Consider the following 15668-nt stretch of genomic DNA (forward strand, 5'->3'; position numbering starts at 1 on the left):
CTGACTTGCAGTATTTGTTGTTTTCAGTACAGATTCTAGCAGGACTTATACATTTAACTGCAGTAATTTGTTCCTAACCATTTTTTAGGATTGGAGGGGAAGTTAGATTTCTAATATTGTGACCAGAAAGTGCACACGTTATTATATAGTCATATAGTCATCGAGATGACCAACGATATAGGTAGGAAGAAGGGTGAGGATGTCAGACAGGCTTTCAGGGAGCTAGGTTGGAAGCTCAGAGTTAGAACAAACAGAGTTGTAGTCTCTGGTTTGTTACCCGTGCCACGTGATAGACAGTCGAGGAACAGGGAGAGAGAGCAGTTAAATGCGTGGCTACAGGGATGGTGCAGGAGGGAGGGATTCCGGTTTCTGGATAACTGGGGTCCTTTCTGGGGAAGGTGGGACCTCTATAAAAAGGATGGTCTACACTTGAACCTGAGGGGCACCAGTATCCTTGGGGGGAGGTTTGCTAGTGCTCTTTGGGAGGGTTTAAACTAACTCCGCGGGGGCATGGGAACCAGGACTGTAGCTTTAGGGTACAGGACCTTGAGTGTAGGGAGGTTAGGAATAATGCAGCGATCTCTAAGGAGGGTGCCTGTAACCAGAAAGGTGGATTGAAGTGTGTATACTTCAATGCCAGAAGTATAAGGAATAAGGTAGGTGAACTTGCAGCGTGGGTTGGTACCTGGGACTTCGATGTTGTGGCCATTACAGAGACGTGGGTAGAACAGGGACAAGAATGGCTGTTGCACGTTCCAGGGTTCAAATGTTTTAGTAGGATCAGACATGGGGGTAAAAAAGGGGGAGGCGTGGCATTACTTGTCAAAGACAGTATCACAGCAGTGGAATGGACGATGGAAGAGGACTTGCCATCTGAGGTAGTTTGGGCTGAGGTTAGAAATAGGAAAGGTGAGGTCACCCTGTTAGGTGTTTTCTACAGGCCTCCTAATAGTCCTAGAGAAGTAGAGGATAATATTGCGAGGATGATTCAGGAAAAGAGTGAAGGTAGCAGGGTGGTTGTTATGGGGGACTTTAACTTCCCAGATATTGACTGGGAGAGCTATAGCTCGAGTTCATTAGATGGGTCGGTGTTTGTACAATGTGTGCAGGAGGGTTTCCTGACACAATATGTCAACAGGCCAACAAGAGGGGAGGCTATATTGGATTTGGTTCTAGGTAATGAACCAGGCCAGGTGTTGGACTTGGAGGTAGGTGAGCACTTCGGGGACAGTGACCACAACTCGGTGACTTTTACTTTAGTGATGGAGAGGGATAATCGTGTGCCGCAGGGCAAGAGCTATAGCTGGGGGCAGGGAAATTATGATGCAGTGAGGCATGACTTAGGATGTGTGGATTGGAAAAACAGGCTTCAAGAGAAGAACACTAATGAGATGTGGGGAGTGTTCAAGGAGCAGCTACTGCGTGTCCTCGATAGGTATGTACCAGTCAGGCATGGTGTAAAGGGCCTTGTGAGGCAGCCGTGGTTTAGTAAGGAATTGGAGTCCCTTGTGAAAGGGAAGAAGGCGGCATATGTAAAGATGAGGTGTGAAGGTTCAGTAGGGGCGATTGAGAGTTATAAGGTAGCCAGGAAGGAGCTAAAGAGGGAGCTAAGAAAAGCGAGAAGGGGACATGAAAAGTCTTTAGCTGGTAGGATTAGGGAAAACCCAAAGGCTTTCTATAGGTATGTCAAGAATAAAAGGATGACTAGGGTAGGTATCGGTCCAGTCAAGGATAGTAGTGGGAAGTTGTGTGTGGAGGCGGAGGAGATTGGAGAGACATTAAATCAGTACTTTTCATCAGTATTCACTCAGGAACAGGACACTGTTGCTGATGTGAATATGGAATCACAAATAATTAGAATGGATGCCCTGGAAATATGCAGGGAAGAGGTTTTGGGAATATTGGAAAGGATGAATATAGATAAGTCTCCTGGGCCTGATGGCATTTACCCCAGGATCCTATGGGAAGCTAGGGAGGAGATAGCAGAGCCATTGGCCTGGATTTTTATGTCGTCGTTGTCAACAGGAATAGTACCAGAGGACTGGAGGATAGCGAATGTGGTCCCATTGTTCAAGAAAGGGAGTAGGGATAGCCCTAGCAACTATAGGCCAGTGAGTCTGACTTCAGTGGTGGGCAAAGTCTTAGAGAGAATGGTAAGGGATAAGATTTATGAACATCTGGGTAGGAATAACGTGATCAGGGATAGCCAGCATGGTTTTGTGAAGGGCAGGTCGTGCCTCACAAACCTTATTGAGTTCTTTGAGAAGGTGACCAAGGAAGTGGATGAGGGTAAAGCAGTAGATGTTGTGTATATGGATTTTAGTAAGGCGTTTGATAAGGTTCCCCATGGTAGGCTAATGCTAAAACTTCGGAGGTATGGCATTGAGGATACATTAGAGGTTTGGATTAGGAATTGGCTGGCTGGAAGGAGACAGAGGGTAGTAGTTGATGGATTATGTTCATCTTGGAGCGCAGTTACTAGCGGTGTACCACAAGGATCTGTTTTGGGACCATTGCTTTTTGTTATCTTTATAAATGATCTAGAGGAAGGACTTGAAAGCTGGGTAAGCAAGTTTGCGGATGACACAAAAGTCGGTGGAGTTGTGGATAGTGAGGAAGGAAGTGGTAGGTTACAGCGGGATATAGATAAGTTGCAGAGCTGGGCGGAAATGTGGCAAATGGAATTCAATGTAGCTAAGTGCGAAGTCGTTCACTTTGGTAGGAATAACAAGATGATGGATTACTGGGCTAATGGTAGGCTACTTGGTAGTGTGGATGAGCAGAGGGATCTTGGTGTCCATGTACACAGATCTCTGAAAGTTGCCACCCAGGTAAATAGTGCTGTGAGGAAGGCATATGGTGTACTGGGCTTTATTGGCAGAGGAATTGAGTTCCGGAGTCCTGAGGTCATGTTGCAGTTGTATAAGACTCTGGTGCGGCCTCATCTGGAGTATTGTGTGCAGTTTTGGTCGCCATACTATAGGAAGGATGTGGAAGCTTTAGAACGAGTGCAGAGGAGGTTTACCAGGATGTTGCCTGGAATGGTAGGAAAATCTTATGAGGAAAGGCTGAGGCACTTGGGGCTGTTCTCATTGGAGAAGAGAAGGTTTAGGGGAGATCTGATAGAAGTGTATAAGATGATTAGGGGTTTAGATAGGGTAGATACTAAGAACCTTTTACCGCTAATGGAGTCAGGTGTTACTAGGGGACATAGCTTTAAATTAAGGGGTGGTAGGTATAGGACAGATGTTAGGGGTAGATTCTTCACACAGCGGGTTGTGAGTTCATGGAATGCCCTGCCCGTATCAGTGGTGAACTCTCCTTCTTTATGGTCATTTAAGCGGGCATTGGATAGGCATTTGGAAGTTATTGGGCTAGTATAGGTTAGGTAGGATTCGGTCGGCGCAACATCGAGGGCCGAAGGGCCTGTACTGCGCTGTATCCTTCTATGTTCTATGTTCTATGTACAGCATGGAAACAGACCCTTCGGTCCAACCCCTCCATGCCAACCAAATATCCCAACACAATCTAGTCCCACCTGCCAGCACCCGGCCCATATCCCTCCAAACCCTTCCTATTCATATACCCATCCAAATACCTCTTAAATGTTGCAATTGTACCAGCCTCCACCACATCCTCTGGCAGCTCATTCCATACACGTACCATCCTCTGTGTGAAAAAGTTGTCCCTTAGGTCTCTTTTATATCTTTCCCCTCTCACCTTAAACCTATGCCCTCTAGTTCTGGACTCACCAACCCCAGGGAAAAGACTCTGTCTATTTATCCTATCCATGCCCCTCATAATTTTGTAAACTTCTATAAGGTCACCCCTCAGTCTCCTATGCTCCAGGGAAAACAGCCCCAGCCTGTTCAGCCTCTCCCTGTAGCTCAAATCCTCCAACTCTAGTAACATCGTTGTAAATCTTTTCTGAATCCTTTCAAGTTTCACAACATCTTTCTGATAGGAAGGAGACCAGAATTGCATGCAATATTCCAACAGTGGCCTAACCAATGTCCTGTACAGCTGCAACATGACCTCCCAACTCCTGTACTCAATACTCTGACCAATAAAGGAAAGCATACCAAACACCTTCTTCACTATCCTATCTGCGACTCCACTTTCATGGAGCTATGAACCTGCATGCCAAGGTCTCTTTGTTCAGCAACATTCCCTAGGATCTTACCATTAAATGTATAAGTCCTGCTAAGATTTGCTTTCTCAAAATGTAGCACCTCGCATTTATCTGAATTAAACTGCATCTGCCACTTCTCAGCCCATTGGCCCATCTGGTCCAGATCCTGTTGTAATCTGAGGTAACCCTCTTTGTTATCCATTACACCTCCAATTTTGGTGTCATCTGCAAACTTACTAACTATATCTCTTATGCTCATATCCAAATCATTAATGTAAATGACAAAAAGTAGAGGACCCAGCACAGATCCCTGTGACACTCCACTGGTCACAGGCCTCCAGTCTGAAAAACAACCCTCCATCACCACCCTTTGCCTTCTACCTTTGAGCCAGTTCTGTATCCAAATGGCTAGTTCTCCCTGTATTCCATGAGATCTAACCTTGCTAATCAGTCTCCCCTGGGGAACCTTATCGAACGCCTTCCTGAAGTCCATATAGGTCACATCTACTGCTCTGCCCTCATCAATCTTCTTTGCTACTTCTTCAAAAAACTCAATCAAGTTTGTGAGAGATGATTTCCCACGCACAAAGCCATGTTCACTATACCTAGTCAGTCCTTGCCTTTCCAAATAGATGAACACCCTGTCCCTCAGGATTCCCTCCAACATCACTATAGCAACGTGCTGTCTGCTACACTGTTGTTGAAAAGCAATTGTCTCAGGCTTGCATCTGAATTGGGCACCAGACACTCTGTATGTGCTAAAAGGAGACCCAGTGCATGTTTACGGTCAGTCTGTAGGATGGTCCCAGTGTCAGTCTCCCGAAACTAGCTGCATTCAGGTGGAGCAGGTGGTCCATGAAGGGACACTTGCCATCAATCAGTTTCTCAAAATTCTGAACTGTTTGTGGAGCCAGGAGGAGCAGGAGATATCAGAGTCTCATAGTGAAATGTCAGGCCATTGTGGGCACAACAGCTCACCTCACCTCTCTCGATCCGAACACCTCAACCTCCCCCTCAGCACCTGTTTTTTATTGTTTCTGCCACTAACCTGTTGATTTCTGCTGCCAAATAGAATCCCTACAGCATGGAGACAGGCCATTTGGCTCAACTGGTCCACACTGACCCTTCAAAGAGTAATCTACCCAGACCTATTCTCTACATTTACCCCTAAATAATGCACCTGACCTACACATCCCTGAACACTGTGGACAATTTAGCACGGCCAATTCACCTGACCCACACATCTTTGGACTGTGGGAGGAAACCCACGCAGATATGGGGAGAATGTGCAAACTCCACACAAACAGTTGCCTGACTTTAGAATCGAGTCCAGGTCTATGGCGTTGTGAGGCAGCAGTGCTAACCACTGAGCCACCATGTCGCCATTGTCTCTTCAGCTAACTGCGACCATCAACTCACAGCTCTTAAGTCATGCATCTTTTGACTATACTTCTGTAGTTGACCCTCTTCTCCCTTTCCTGATAAATACTTGTCTGAGGATCATTGCCAGTAATTCACCTGCAAAATCTACTTTTACAGTCAGCAGCCTGACAATATCCAATTCTCCGGAGCTCATTGGACAGAATGATAACAAGGTCATCAGCGTATCCACTCTGATGTAGAGAATGTTTGGCATATGCCTTCAATATTTCCATTACACCAGTGACAAGTTTAAGTTTGAAAATCTATTTTGCCTTCCCTGAGTCCATTTGAAAGATATCCCATAATTGTTTGTAGCTGGCAAGGTTCTTGGTAATCACAAAGTTTGAAAATTATCATGCAAGTTTTTTTATTGCAGTGACTGATTACCTTGATGTGACTTGAGCATAAACACGTGCTAAAGGTTGTAATTATGTTTGATGGCAATATGGAGATGAGAAGATATCCATATTTCAAACTTCAAAATGTCTATTGATTCTAATCTTGTAAAATGAACATCCAATATATTTAAGTAATTTAAATGATTCTGAGAGAAATGCTCACATAAATCATGAAATTAGAAAGGAATTCACTGCAATGCATCTCAATAAAATGCAGAATGTATGGTACAAATTTTAAAAAACTGAATCTCCTGCACAATGCTAAATGAGTCTGCTGTTACTTTCAGTCCATTAGTTGAAGGGAACAGTAGATTTTATCAACTGGAATTCATTTCAACCAAGTACATCTTAATAACTAGACCTCTCATTGGCTGACTCACATGCAACTAACCCTCATGACACTAATTCCTGCATCAAAGAACCATTACAAAGTTCAGACTTCAGCACAACAGAAAAGAGACAACACTAATTTAAAAAAATGCTCAGGCTGCAGGCAGGAATCTGACAAGATGATGGAATCTTGTTCATGAGACAGGGGTCTCATCAATCACCTGGAGAGTTGGCAAGAGACTGAACTGATTCCTTAAGGGAATGATTTGGAGGAGCTGGTGTTGGACTGGGGTGTACAAAGTTAAAAATCACACAACACCAGGTTACAGTCCAACAGGTTTATTTGGAAGCACTAGCTTTCGGAGCGTCACTCCTTCATCAGACTATCACCTGATGACAGAGCGTTGCTCCGAAAGCTAGTGTGCTTCCAATTAAACCTATTGGACTATAACCTGGTGTTGTGTGATTTTTATCCTTAAGGAAAGGTATCCAAGGTATTGGCACGATAGAGGATTGGTTGACTGACAGAAGGCAGAATAAAGGGGCCTTTTCCAGGGTGGCAACTGGTGACAAGTAGAGTTCAGCAGGGGTCAGTGTTGGGACCACCAAGATTTATGTTATACATTAACGCTCTGGATGAAGGAACTGAGAGCAAAGAAACCCAAACATATAAATAGAAAGCAGGAATTTTCAGCATTCTTCGCATGAGGTCCACTGAAGATGTTACCTAGTAAGGTAACGAAACGTCTGGAAATGAACCTTTCAGCTCAGCGAGAAATCTACGCCCAAAACCTCAACCTGAGCTACAAACCTTCTCAAAACTCGTTAAGTCTAATGTCTCGTATCTTATTCTTCTCTACAATATTCTCCTTTTCCTGAGTAAAAACCAATGAGAAATATTTGCTTAGCACCTCTCCAGTCTCCACTGGGTCCACATACAACTTCCCACTTCTGTCTTTGACCGGCCCTATTCCTACCCTGGTCATCCTTTTATTCCTCACATACCTATAGAAAGCTTTAGGGTTCTCCTTAATTCTACCTGCTAAAGACTACTCGTGTCCTCTCTTTGCTCTTCTTAAATCTCTCTTTAAATCCTTCTTAGCTAATCTGTAACTCTTCGCGCCTCATCTGAACCATCTCGTCTCATTGTCACTTAAGCCTCCTTCTTCTGCTTAACAAGAGATGCAATTTCTGTCGTAAACCACGGTTCCCTTGCCTTATCACTTCCTCCCTGCCTGACAGGGACATACCCATCAAGGACACGCAATATCTGTTCCTTAACAACTCCACATTTCAATTGTCCCCATCCCCTGCATTTTGCTATCCCATTCTGTGCCTCCTAGGTCTTGCCTAATCGCATTATAATTGCCATTCCCTCATTGATAACTCTTGACCTGTGACATATACCTATCCTTTCCATCGCTAAACTAAATGTAATTGAATTATGGTCACTCTCTCCAAAGTGCTCACCGACAACTAATTCAAACACCTGGCCTGGTTCATTACCAAGCCCCAGATCCAGTGTGGCCTCCCCTCTTGTTGGCCCTTCAACATACTGTGTCAGGAAACCCTCCTGCACACATTGGACAAAAACTGATCCATCCGATGTACTAGAGCATTTCCAGTCAATGTTGGGGAAGTTAAAGACCCCCATAATGACCACCCTGTTCCTTTCATTCCTCCCCAGAATTGTTTTGCCAATCCTCTTTGTGGAGGCATATAAAAAGCTCCCAACAATGTGACCTCTCCTCTCCTGTTTCTAACCTCAGCTCATACCACCTCAGTTGATGAGTCCTCGTCAAAAGTTCTTTCAGCTACCATTATACTGTCCTTGACTAACGAAGCCACATGTCCCCCTTTTTTGCTGTCTTCCCTGTTCTTAATGAAAGATCTAAACCCTGGGACCTGCAACATCCATTCCTGACCCTGCTCTATCCATGTCTCCGAAATGGCCACAACATCGAAGTCCCAGGTACCAACCCATGCTGCAAGCTCACCTACCTTATTTAGGATACTTATAACTATTTTGTTAATGACAGGGAATTATTATTATTATTTAATGTAGTAATATTAATGATAATAAGCAAGCTTTAAAGTGTATTGAAAACATTGCTCAAGACAGCATTTTCTAGTCTTATAACTTCTGTTTGATGTGAACTGCTGTCTTTTGTCATTAAATATCATCAAATGATTTACATTACATTTATGCTGAAACAATTCCAGTGTTTGTTTTGTTGATCAAACTGGGCACATTTATAACATAAATAGAATGTGTATTACTCACCTCATCACTGATTTTTGTTGCAAAAACCTTCTCTTTAGAAGATATAATCTTTCCTTTCATGCTATTGAGCTTTTGCAGTAAATATGCTTTGTCTTTTCCTTCCTAACAGTGAAAATACCTCTGTAAGGTTAATCAACCAATTTTCATGTTTCAGCATCATATTGAGTCACTACATGAACTAGTTCATCAGGCACCTGCAAACTTATTGGCTACAGTTCTACTTATTCCATGTCCTTCTAATTCATTTCACCAACATATACAGTTAGCCTTGGGAAATCAACTAGCCATGACAAGGAATTCTGAAGAACAGTCACAGAACTCAAAATATTAACCTTTTATTTTACAGATGCTGCCAAACCCAGTGCATTTCTGGGTTTTGACTGAGCCATAACAGCTGCTGTGGGTGATACAGGATGATGAACAGCAGTTCCAGCAAATTGAAAATATTTCTCATGTTCTTTTCTCCAGTTTTTTTTTGCTTGAATTTATCATATTTGATTGTGCTCAGAAAGCAAGCAAGCAAAAAATTAATAACAAATAATTAATGTGCAAGAACATCGAATCACTGTATATCATCCACTTAACCACATTAAGCATTTCTGCATGACTGTGTTGCTAAGATTGAGAGTTTAATATCATTACAAGGTGTTAACTTTAATTATTTAATTAAGTCTTGCCATTTGTGTTTTGCTGACTTTTTGCAAGTGTCTTAGAGTGATACAGCACAGAAACACCTTTCAGTGCAACCCATCCATTCCGACAAAGTTTCTCAAACTAAACGCGTCCCACTTGCCAGCATTTGGCCCATTTCCCTCGGAACCTTTCCTATCCATGTACCTGCCCAAATGTCTTTTAAATGTTGTAACTGTACCTTCATCTGCCGCTTCCTCTGGCAGCTCGTCCTCTGTGTGAAAAAGTTGCCCCTTAGGTTCCTTTTAAATCCTTTTCCTCTCACTTTAAAAGTATGTTCCCTGGTTTTGAACTCACCCACCCTCAGGAATAGACCTTTACTCTTCACCTTTTCCATGCCCCTTTTGATTTTATAAACTTCTGTAAGGTCACCCATCAACCTCCTTCTGCTCCAGAGGAAAAGAGTCCCAATCTATCCTCATAACTCAAACCCTCCAATCCTGGCAACATCCTGGTACATCTTTTCAACCCTCTTCAATTTAATATTATTCTTCCTACAACTGGACGATCAGAACTGTACACAGTATTCCAGAAGAGGCTTCACAAACATTCTGTACAAGCTCCACATGTTGTCACAATCCTGTACTCTATGTTCTGGGCATTGATGGCAAACATGCGAAACGCCTTCTTAACCACTTTATAATTAATTTAGGTTTGTGCTTTTCCCTATTCCCCTTTCACAGATACAGTTCCCTTTTCAAAATTGTTAATGAATTTGCTTCTACTGTTCTCACAAGTGGCCAATTTCAGATCATAAAAATATTTCTGCATAAATAAACCACAAAAGTCATAAAGCATTAATTTCACTCTGCACTGAATTAACATAACTTTAATGGCATAATTGAAGCAATGTTCTAAGCAGCTCAATCCTTGAGTTAGGTGGAAGGATATTTACAAGGATTCTTAATCCTTATCAACCAAAAAACTGCAGATAAGGAATTCAGAAACAGAAATTTCTGGAAAAATGTTGTAGGTTTGACAGCATCTGCAGACAGAGAGCAGAGTTAATGTTTTGGGTCCAGTGATGTTCTGTCATTTAGCCAAAGTACTTTGTATAATAACATTTCACAGAGTTCTTGAAAATTTTCCCAACTCAGAGATTTGGAGAGTGCTTGTTACTTTTACTTCTAAGCCTTTTGTTAATAATTTTTACATCTTTGTCTGAGTAAGTTTTGTTTGCAATCAACCAGTTCATAAAATCCCTACAGTGTGGAAACAGGCCCTTCAGCCCAACAAGCTCACATAGACCCTCTGAACAGTATCCCACCCCAGACCCAACCCCCCCCTCCCCCCCTCTATTACTCAACATTTTCCCTGACTATTGCACCTAGCCTACACATCCCTGAACACTATGGATAATTTAGCACAGCCAATCCACCCTAGCCTATTCATCTTTGGATTGTGGGAGAAAACCGGAGCACCCGGAGGAAACCCACACAGACACGGGGAGAATGTGCAAACTTCGCCCGAGGCTGGAATTGAACCCAAGTCCCTGGTGCTGTGAGGCAGCAGTGCTAACCACTGAGCTACTGTGCCATCCTTTATTTTCTTTATTTGTTAAAGATTCCTGCCTGTTTTTTTTTCTTGGTTCTGAACTCTATACAATCCATTGGCAACATCATGTTCATTATAAATCCAAACTTTGTTGTGCCCAGTGGAGGAGTGGGACAGGAATCAATCTGTCCCTCCTAACTGCTTGTAGCACTTGACCAGAAATGAAAATAATGAAAAATGTAGCTTCATAAACGCTAAAAAAAACTACAGTTGCTTTGAGAGAATGCAATAAATTACATCTCATACTTACATTACTAATGTGCTCTTGTAAAAGTTTTATCATCAATTTTCGCCCATCTATAATTTGCAAATACAGGTAAATGGTAGCACTTGAGAAAGAGAGAAAAGATAGTTATAGCAATGGTGAATGAATATAATTATTTTATGATACAAATGGTTATTACCTGCAAATTAACACTGCATAACAATTGATAATTAAGAAAATAGTATTTTCTATGATTTTTTAAATATAGATTGACAACAATGGGTATCTCCCAGTTTAAAAAATTAAATTCATTAAAACCAGCTTAAGCATTTAAACACAGAGTTCTTATTGGGCACAATGCAAACAACTTCTCAGCTATACAGGACTGAGAACTGTTTCTGAAAAATAATGACACCTAAGATAATTTGTTGCTAAGAAAATAACTATAAATGATGTGAACAAGTACCAATAATGATTATGAATTCTGGTCAGCTTTGTTGAGATGTCATCACAAATTTCTCACTAGCCATGCTGTCATTGTTCCATTGTTGACGGGAGTTGTACACGGGGACCCTGTGGAATTCCCACCATTGCATTGACTGGGAAATCTGAATTGCTTTCTTCTTATCACAAGTACCAAGATACAGTGAAAAGTATTGTTTGTGTGCTACCCAGATAAATCATACCTTACGTAAGTACATCAGGATAATAGAACAGAACGCAGAATATTGTGTTACAGTTAGAGGGAGGTGCAGAGAAAGAGCAACCTTAATGTATGAGAGGTCCATTCAGAAGTCTTAAAGCAGCAGGGAAGAAGCTGTTCTTGAATCTGATGACATGTATTTTCAAACTTTTGCATCTTCTGCCTGACTGAAGAGGGTGGAAGAGAGTATAACCGGGATGGGACGGGTCTTTGATGATGTTGCTTGCATTCCCAAGGCAGTGGGAAATATCGACAGAGTCAATGGATGGGAGGCTGGTTTGTGTAATGGACTGGGCTGCAGTCATAACTCTCTGTAATTTCTTGCAGTATTGGGAAGAGCAGTTACTATACTACACTGTGATACTATACTACTCTGTGATGCATCTAGCTCAGATGTTTTCAATGGTGCATTTACAAAAATTGGTAAGAGCCATTGTGGATATGCCAAATTTCCTTAGCCTTCTGAAAACATTGAGGCATCGGTGTGTTTTCTTGATTGTAGAGTCAACGTGGGTGGACCAGGACAGATTGTTGGTGATATCTACTCCTAGGAATTTGAAGCTCTTAACCACGTCCACCTCAGTCCCATCGATATAGACAGCTGTGTGTCCTCCACTCCGCTTCCTGACATGAGGCCCAACATGAGAGTTGGGTTCATGTGGGGAATGAATGTCCAGAGGTGCACGTGGCACCGTTACAATGTTTAATAGATGTTTGGATAAGTACATGAATAAGAAATATTTGGAGAAATATGGACCAAGTGCAAGCAGGTGGGGCTAGTTAGGTTGGGATTATAGTCAGTATGGACTGGCCAGACCGAAAGGACTGTTTTCATGCTATATGACTCTATGATTCCTTAATTTCTCTGACAATTAAGGAGAAATTGTTGTTGTTACATCATGCCACTAAGCTCCCCATCTTTTTACTCTCCTCTGTCTCATTGTTGATTAAGATCTGACTCACTATGGTGGTGTCAAATTTGTAAATGGAATTGGGGCTGCATTTTGTCACACAGTTGTGAGCGCATAAGGAGTATAGTAAGGGGCTGAGTACTGTACACAGCATTGTTGGACACCAGTGTTGAGGACTATTGTAGAGGAAGTGTTATCAATGATTGCAGTCTGTGGGTCAGGAAGTTGAGGATTCAGATGCAGAGTGGTGAGCACAGCCTTAGGTGTCAGAATTTGACAATACATTTGGTTGGAATTATGGTGTTGAAGACGGAGCTACAGTCAAAAAGGAGGAGTCTGATGTAGGTGTCCTTGTTATCCAGATGTTCCAGGGATGAGTGTACAACCAGAAGATGATGTCTGCCATGGACCTGTTGTGATGGTAGGTGAATTGCAGTGGATTAAGGCATTATGGGAGGCTGGAGAAGGTGTGAGCTATTACTAACATAGAACATAGAAAAATACAGTGCAGTACAGGCCCTTCGGCCCTCAATGTTGCGCCGACCAAAGTCTACCTAACCTACACTAGCCCAATAACCTCCATATGCTTATCCAATGCCCACTTGAATGACCATAAAGAGGGAGAGTCCACCACTGATACTGGCAGGGCATTCCATGAACTCACAACCCGCTGAGTAAAGAATCTACCCCTAACATCTGTCCTATACCAACCCCCCTTAATTGAAAGCTGTGTCTCCTAGTAACAGGTGACTCCATTAGCGGAAAAAGGTTCTCACTGTCAACCCTATCTAAATCCCTAATCATCATGTACACCTCTATCAAATCTCCCTAAACCTTCTTTTCTCCAATGAGAACAGCCCCAAGTGCCTCAGCCTTTCCTCATACGATCAAACCTATAATAATGAAGTCAAAAGTTACATGATACCAGGTTATAGTCCAACAGGTTTATTTGAAATTACAAGCTTTCAAAGTGCTGCTCCTTCATCAGATGAAGTGGAAGGAAGTGTGTAGAAGTTTTGTGGAGGAATGATCATTGCTGGGTAATTCCAGGTAATGAAGAATATCAAAAGAAAGTACAAATGGTGTGAGTAGAGTATCAACAGGCTGAATAACGAGTCTTTGCAGGTGATCCAAAGTGTCAATGATGTGAGTAAGATGTCAATAGCTGAATGACCAGTGAAGGGAGGACCTATAATCCGATTAATTGAGACAGAAAGATAATTACAAAAAATCAAAAATTAGATGGTGCTGGAGACAGTCTGAATGGCTGGAATAACATGATAGTTATAAGAGTTGGATGATGAGGATCTAACCAAAGGAATAAGTAAACCCAAAACTGTACAAAGTAATTAAAATTAGCAAAATCAGAATTTATCAAGGTGCTGACACTACGACTTCCGAGTCCAACACCGGCACCTTCACATCATTCTCATGCTGGATGTCAGAGTCACTGGGAGGTAATCATATAGCAAGCAGCCGAATTTCCTTCAGTAGCAGAATGGTAGTGATCTTCAAGCAGGTGGGAACCTCACGTTGAAGTAAATCAAACTTTCCATTGAACAATTCTGCTAAGCTTTGGACCCTGTGAAATTCTCTATTTAGATTAAATAATTTAAGAATTTAATTCTAAATAACTAAATAAAATAGTTACACAGGAAACATTAAACTGAACAACGAGCACAAAAAATACAGGAAATCACAGCGGGTCGGGCAGCATCCATGAAGAGAGAGCAAGCTAATGTTTCGAATCTAGGTGACTCTTCATCAGAGCTCTGTTAAACTGACTGCATACTTACCTCACATACCCCTACAACCTCTTCAGAACTGAGTTGAAACTCCCTCCACCCCTCATGGCATGGATTATCCCCCTGGACCTGACATTACTCCTGAAGCCTGCAACTATCTGTCCCTTGGTGTAAAATACCAATGTATTTTAAATAGAGAGAGAAAATAAATATTAATTGTTTGTCATACAGAATAATGTTATTTTCCCTTCATATTGGCATTCTTGCAAATTGAATGAATCAATTGCATTTTTGGCATCCAATGACATTTTGGTGCTTGTACAAAGGCAAGCCAGGAGTGACTCTGAATGTTCCCCAAGTTTAAATCAGCAAAACTAAGAACATGATTTACTTTATGTATTAAAGTAACATGAAACTGCATAAACAGAAATCCCTGCATCATCGTCACTCAGTGTGCAACTCTGCATGAAATTAATAAAGATGATTTTGTTGAATCATTCTATTTCTTTGTAATTGTGACATTATGTAAAGGATTAAATTGCATAATTTTATCAGGTGATCTGATGTGAATGAAACCAAATTAACCTTTTCACAGTTAGAGGAAAATTTATTGAAATAAAGCAATATATCTGTAGTTAAACCAAATTATAGAACATAAGGACATAAGAACTAAGAACAGGATACATGATCATAATACTCACAACACAATAATCGTTAAGATGAAGTAGAATAGTGGGTTCAAAATTAAGTTATTGTAACACCATACAAGCCATTGCAGATGAGAAACTGTTTCTTGTATCATGTCAATGAAGTGAGAAATGGAAGAATACGGCACATTTAATCCTCTAAAGGGTCCACAGAGTTTGGAAGGCTTCCATCTGAGGAAAACATTTTAATATATATAGAAAATTAGCAATTAGTGATATTTGCATTGGAGTTAATTTGTATATCGCAGCATATGAAATAAAGCAATTTCTAGTACAATGATAAATCACACAACACTATAAAAATTCTGTGTTCTTATGATTATGCTTCACAACCACCTGATGAAGAAGCAGTGCTTCGAAAGATCGTGATTCCAAATAAAGCTGATGGACTATGACCTGGTGTTGTGTGATTTTTAACTTTGGACACCTCCAAATCATCCCTAATACAATGAGGCACAATTTTAATAGCTTGACTCATGTTTATAAAAGTGTCTCTTGATAAGCATACATATGTCATCAGTTAAAAATCACACAACACCAGGTTATAGTCCAACAGGTTTATTAGGAAGCACACTAGCTTTCAGAGC

General features: G+C 41.5%; 1 protein-coding gene across 1 annotated transcript in view; it reads right to left on the bottom strand.

Moving 5' to 3' along the window:
* Positions 1–6476: 6476 nt before the first annotated feature.
* The window catches only part of tmc5 (transmembrane channel like 5), a 165425-nt gene continuing 156233 nt past the window's right edge, over positions 6477–15668 (bottom strand). Inside the window, exons 12-15 of the mRNA XM_060840932.1 lie at positions 15076–15252; positions 11061–11139; positions 8567–8668; positions 6477–6503 (exon numbers count right to left, since the gene is read on the bottom strand). Coding sequence (XP_060696915.1) covers positions 6477–6503; positions 8567–8668; positions 11061–11139; positions 15076–15252 — 385 coding nt within the window. The remainder of the gene's footprint in view (positions 6504–8566; positions 8669–11060; positions 11140–15075; positions 15253–15668) is intronic.

This window comes from Hemiscyllium ocellatum, chromosome 20 (genome assembly GCF_020745735.1).
Source record: "Hemiscyllium ocellatum isolate sHemOce1 chromosome 20, sHemOce1.pat.X.cur, whole genome shotgun sequence".
NCBI lineage: Eukaryota > Metazoa > Chordata > Chondrichthyes > Orectolobiformes > Hemiscylliidae > Hemiscyllium > Hemiscyllium ocellatum.